Raw genomic sequence first — 6,086 nt, 5'->3', positions numbered from 1 at the left:
AGTTTCAACAGTATGTCTGTAACTATGTGGAAGTGCTCTTAAAGAGTTCAATATCTCCTCTGCAGAAAGAATATACAGTCAGGTCCATAAATATTGGGACATCGACACAATTCTAACATTTTTGGCTCTATACACAACCACAATGGATTCCAAATGAAACGAACAAGATGTGCTTTAACTGCAGACTGTCAGCTTTTATTTGAGGGTATTTACATCCAAATCAGGTGAACAGTAAAGGAATTATGACAGTTTGTATATGTGCCTCCCACTTCTTAAGGGACCAAAAGTAATGGGACAATTGGCTTCTCAGCTGTTCCATGGCCAGGAGTGTGTTATTCTCTCATTACCCCAATTACAATGAACAAATAAAAGGTCCAGAGTTCATTTCAAGTGTGCTGTTTGCTTTTTGAACCTGTTGCTGTCAACTGCCAGGATGAGATCCAAAGAGCTGTCACTACCAGTGAAGCAAGCCATCATTAGGCTGAAAAAACAAAACAAACCCATCAGAGAGATTGCAAAAACATCAGGCGTGGCCAAAACAACTGTTTAGAACATTCCCAAAAAGAAGGAACGCACTGGTGAGCTCAGCAACACCAAAAGACTAGGAAGACCACGGGACACAACTGTGGTGGATGACCAAAGAATCCTTTCCGTGGTGAAGAAAACACCCTTCACAACAGTTGGCCAGATCAAGAACACTCTCTAGGAGGCAGGTGTATGTGCGTCAGAGTCAACAATCAAGAGAAGACTCCACCAGTGTGAATACAGAGGGTTCACCACAAGATGTAAACCTTTGGTGAGCCCCAAAAACAGGCAGGCCAGATTAGAGTTTGCCAAACGACATCTGAAAAAGCCGTCGCAGTTCTGGAACAACATCCTATGGACAGATGAGACCAACATCAACTTGTACCAGAGTGATGGGAAGAGAAGAGTATGGAGAAGGAAAGGAACTGCTCATGATCCTAAGCATACCACCTCATCAGTGAAGCATTGTGGTGGAAGTGTCATGGCGTGGGCATGTATGGCTGCCAGTGGAACTGGTTCTCTTGTATTTATTGATGATGTGACTGCTGACAAAAGCAGCACGATGAATTCTGAAGTGTTTCGGGCAATATTATCTGCTCATATTCAGACAAATGCTTCAAAACTCATTGGACGGCGCTTCACAGTGCAGGTGGACAACGACCCAAAGCATACTGCAAAAGCAACCAAAGAGTTTCTGAAGGGAAAGAAGTGGACTGTTTTGCAATGGCCAAGTCAATCACCTGACCTGAATCCGATTGAGCATGTATTTCACTTGCTGAAGACAAAACTGAAGGGAAAATGCCCCAAGAACAAGCAGGAACTGAAGACTGTTGCAGTAGAGGCCTGGCAGAGCATCACCAGGGATGAAACCCGGCGTCTGGTGATGTCTATGTGTTCCAGACTTCAGGCTGTGATTGACTGTAAAGGATTTGCAACCAAGTATTAAAAAATGAATGTTTGATTTATGGTTCTTATTCTGTCCCATTACTTTTGGTCCCTCAAGAAGTGGGAGGCACATTTGCAAACTGTTGTAATTCCTACACCGTTCACCTGATTTGGATGTAAATACCCTCAAATAAAAGCTGACACTCTGCAGTTAAAGCATGTCTTGTTCGTTTCATTTGGAATCCATTGTGGTGGTGTATAGAGCCAAAAATGTTAGAATTGTGTCGATGTCCCAATATTTATGGACCTGACTGTATTTCATACATGCAAACTTTTGAGCTAAGACAGATGGAGGAAGCCATGCTCTAAAATTACAGCAGTGCAAACTGTGTGTTCACATTGTTATGCGAATTTGCATGTATTCAGTTGGTGATGCAGAAAATCTATAAATGTTTTTATTCTTGGTCCCAATGCTGCAGAGGCTCTTTTACGCAGATAGATTTGGAACAAACGAGCTCAGACTTGAACATTGATCAGTCTGTAAGCTATTTATCACCAAGAATACCTTTTCAATCAATAAGATAAATTTCACTTTGACCTGATGGCAAATGTCACATCGACTGTCAGGAAGCGCTAAAGTAAATATATTATACTAAATATTCTTTTATTTCTCCACTAAGTGAAGTGGTGATTGGTTAATGACTTTTCTCAGCTTTACTCTCATCATACTTGCAGCAAGTGTTTTATTTGAATGCTCATTATAGATCTGCAGCACCTGTTCCTCTGATAATGTCTCTGAGTGGAGAAGGGTGTAGCTCTTTTGATTTGGTGGAAAAAGAGAGTGAAACGATGCATGCAACAGCTCTGTGAGCACACAGAGAGCCTGAAGCAGAAAGATAACAAAGAAAGCTGATAACTGCCACTGTGACACCTGTCAGCTGTGATGGGGGTTTTAGGTTCGTCGCGCCAGTTAACGCAACAAAGCCCGGTTCTATTGAACTTGCTACTTAGTATACCAACGTACACCTCTCCTTACCGGGGTGTCAATGAGGTTCAGGAGGTACCGCTGCCCCTCGTGGTTGTAAAAACAAAGACGCTGTCTGGGCCTTTACGGTTATCCCCCTCTCTCGCTCCACCTGCAGCTTGTCCAGCACCTGTTTGTTCTTCTCCGTCTTCGCTATAGCACCTGTTTGTCAGTCACACCATCAGTGAAAATGACATGAATTAGTTTCAACATATGCGACACCAAAAAATGTGAACTGCTGACGGGCGTTCTCTGACGTGTGTGAGAGGTGCTATCGGGCCTCCAGCTGCAGGAGTAGGGTGACCAGGGGTCATACTTTAGATTGCTCATACCACATCGCTCATATACTGACATAATGTCCCAGGGAAGAATATGAACTTAAGTCACAGAGTACACGTGAGTCTCAAATGAAGTGTGTGTGAAAAAGGGTAGCAGTGATGTATGGTGAACTCCAGACTAGGCAGCAGCTGAAAACAGCTACAACACGTTGACAATTGTAGAAAGCCATCAAGTCACGCTCTCCTCAATCCTTAGTTATGCTGAAATGAAACCAAAGTCAAATACAACTGATTTGTCCTCACACATTAAATTCCAAGTTTCTCCCGTTTTTGGATGCGTTTATTTCTCAAATTTCAGACCACCTCTTAGCATCAGAAACATGTGTCACATTGCATCACACAACCCTGCTCTTTGCCTCACATTTGTTTCTTTGTTACTTTTACCCTTAACTAGAGAACACTGTGGAGTTTCATACATGGAACACTCTCGACAGGAGCAATATTACGGTTTGTGTCATTAACTTCTACCTCCTGGACGTTTAAAAAAATAAAAATAAATTATGATTTGGATTTGCTAAAAAATGAAAAAGTGAAAAGCTGACAGTGTAGAGTGTGGAGAGCAAACATACCAGTCATTTCCAGCAGTCTGTCAGCCAAGGTGCTTTTCCCGTGATCAATATGGGCGATGATGCAGAAGTTCCTGATTCTGTCCACAGGGAATTTGGACAGGTCCACAGCATCCTTAAAAGCAAAACAGCAGAAGCCTGCTAACTACTGACAGGCACTGAACAGCTGTATTATGGTACTCCACCTAAAGCCATGCTGCACACTTGGTTCAGTAACTGCAGCTTATGGTTCTCTGGGGGCGACAAACAGAGAGCTACTGGCTAATGGAGGCAACAACTTTATGACTGTACAGCTTCTTGGCTGTACTCTCAGAATCCTTTCCAAACTGTAACAACAGTGTACCTGCTTATTATTATTAATATTATCATTATCAATGTTTATTGTATCTAGTTCACACTGACAGTACCAGGTCCCTGCAGTTTATTACCTTGTCGGACTGGGTGCTTAGCCTCCTGGAGCTGCTGCATAGCACAGGCAGTGCTTTCATCCAGCGGTGTCTGAACACTGTGTAGGTCACATTAGAGTCTTGACTCTTCCTTCTGCACATTTTAAACTGCAGCACACGTCTAAACAGGGGCGTCCCACAGCACCGTTTCACCATAGAAAACGACATGTTTCGGTTCCGCTTGTAGCCTCACGCCATGAAGAAGACAGGGAGGAGAAATAATGATGATGTAATGTTCACACGATAAAATTAAATATACGAATTTATATATATAAACGAAACTTTAAAAGAAAGAGCACTGTAATCATAATAACCCCGGCGCATTTGCTTTCAGAGGGCTGACATTTTGGGTGACAGGTCAGCGGCAAGGACTTCTGGGAAATGTTGTTCGTTTATCAAGAGAGGCGCAACACGACAAGAGGAAGCCTTACAATAACTTCCGTTTTCGTTTAGTCCAGCACAGAAAGCAAAAGTATCTCTTTAATTCAAATGTACACTCAGCAAAGGTTAGCGCACTTCCCTTATAATCTGCCGAGATGACTCTAATGTCGATAAAGCTAGCTAGACTGCTGCTGTTCATGTGAAAGGCTGCAAAAAAAAGGCTAATACGACCCCAGGTCAGGCTAATGCTTTTCTAAATATTATACAGCAGTGTCCATAGTGATTAATGTCGCAATAATATTTTTACACTCACGTTTGAAACCTTCGAAAGCGTCCAGGGGTCAACTATCACCGCATAAGAATACCTTTGGAAATAACTGACAGGTGGAAGTCCCGCCCACTCAGGCTGTCAGATGAAGGATAAAAATGGATATCAGTTGCTATGACAACGAAACTGCCTCTCGCACAAGAATAGATTATGCCTCTCTTCTTTGTGCCAGCACAGATAATAAGCCTCTGCTAGTCCCCGCTTCTGCCTGTCATGCAATCATCTTTCCCCTTTTCAAAACGTGAGACTTTTAAACTGAGCGACGCGTTTGATTGAAAGCTGTTTTGCTTTCGATAATAAATGGCAGGCTTTTAAATGTAACGTGTTGCATTCATCCGTTTCAAAGACAGCGCCTCGTTCATCAAAGGCGCTTCTGCCTCGTTTCTCCCGCATAATAAAAAATGATGCCGGTCATAAATCTCTCAGAAACAGGACTGTCTGTTGGTATGCAAGACATCATGCACGTGTAATTCTTTGCAGTGTTAAAACTTTAATATGACGTAACAAGTATAGTATAAAACTAGTGTAAAACCAGGGGTGCAGTCATGGGGGGGGGGGAACATGGGGGTCAAAGGCACCACTCCTCTGGTCACCCAACACAAACAATGTTAATGGCTATTATACACTTGTTGCATCAAATAACCTATTTTTTCCCACTATTAGAACTTTTTTTGCAGAAGCATTTGTCTACATGAGTAGTGCTTAACTGCAGAAATACAAGTGCAGCTACTATGTTTGCTCAGTTAAACAACAGAATTGGAACACGCTAAGAGATTATAAAGAAACTTGGCATGTTTATGACCTGTAATAATGTTTTTCGTGTGTTCTTCAGGTTACATTTGAAAGAGTAGAAAACCTCTCTGGGTACTGAACCGTTAGGATTCAGGAGACAAGGATTTAGGAGCCTAATTTTATAAATAAAACTGAACTTAATTGAACCGTTATGTTATCTGGCTGGATTTTTCCACCAGAAAAATCCAAGTGAGCTTCCTGTATTCCAAGAAGACAAAAAGGAGGACCTTCATGTGCACTGATTACTTTCCACTTATATGAATCTTTCAGCCTCATTACACCATTTTTAGTTTTATTGTGTAAAATGGATGTAGTGAAATAAAATGATAGCTCCTTCCTTTTCTCACCTGTTCTGTTAGTATTTAGACAAATTTCCAGGATTTCATTTCTTATATATAAGAAATTAAATAATTAAGCGAAGCTGCCTTTAGACGTTGGGTTTGTTTCATGGAAACCAGCTGAAACTTCATATTGTTTCAAGAAGTGAAGATCAAAATAGTTCAAAACAAGTAGCTTGCATGAGGTTGTTAGGCTTTTTTTGTGAAATTGCTTCAAATCTGTCAATCTGATGTTTACAAAAACATTAATTGCAAAGATTTCTCAATTTTTTGACAACTATGCAAGCAGCTCTACTGTGCTGTCCAACCAGCTAGATACCTCACGTCCGTCAGCACTGATTTCTGTCAGACCACGGCTCACCCACAGTGTGGATGAAAAAATGAAACTTCAGCGAGCTTTGCATTAACAGCTCAGCGCCACAGGGCTTTTTGTGGGTTTTACCAACACGCTCATAATGATAGT

The 6,086-nt window shown here is 41.7% G+C and overlaps 1 protein-coding gene across 1 annotated transcript; it reads right to left on the bottom strand.

Annotated features, from left to right (window-relative positions):
- Positions 1-2,453: 2,453 nt before the first annotated feature.
- LOC134623299 (translation factor GUF1, mitochondrial-like) lies at positions 2,454-4,142 on the bottom strand. The gene is made up of 3 exons (XM_063468450.1): positions 3,767-4,142; positions 3,342-3,453; positions 2,454-2,596 (listed from the first exon to the last, which is right to left on the bottom strand). The coding sequence occupies exons 1-3, from the start codon at positions 3,950-3,952 to the stop codon at positions 2,454-2,456; spliced, it is 441 nt and encodes a 146-aa protein (XP_063324520.1). The 5' UTR covers positions 3,953-4,142.
- Between the last annotated feature and the right edge of the window lie 1,944 nt (positions 4,143-6,086).

Source organism: Pelmatolapia mariae, unplaced genomic scaffold (assembly GCF_036321145.2).
Source record: "Pelmatolapia mariae isolate MD_Pm_ZW unplaced genomic scaffold, Pm_UMD_F_2 NODE_ptg000543l+_length_30324_cov_1, whole genome shotgun sequence".
In the NCBI taxonomy this organism is placed as follows: domain Eukaryota; kingdom Metazoa; phylum Chordata; class Actinopteri; order Cichliformes; family Cichlidae; genus Pelmatolapia; species Pelmatolapia mariae.
Note: the sequence above shows the minus strand (reverse complement) of the source record. Positions and strands in the feature narration are given on the sequence as shown.

Excerpts from the sequence above, each read along its gene's own strand:
- LOC134623299 (XM_063468450.1), bottom strand. The coding sequence starts at position 3,952 with ATGTCGTTTTCTATGGTGAAACGGTGCTGTGGGACGCCCCTGTTTAGA. Across the intron at positions 3,454-3,766 it reads TAAGCACCCAGTCCGACAAG|GATGCTGTGGACCTGTCCAA; the intron begins GTAATAAACTGC and ends TTTGCTTTTAAG. Across the intron at positions 2,597-3,341 it reads CAGACTGCTGGAAATGACTG|GTGCTATAGCGAAGACGGAG; the intron begins GTATGTTTGCTC and ends ACTGACAAACAG.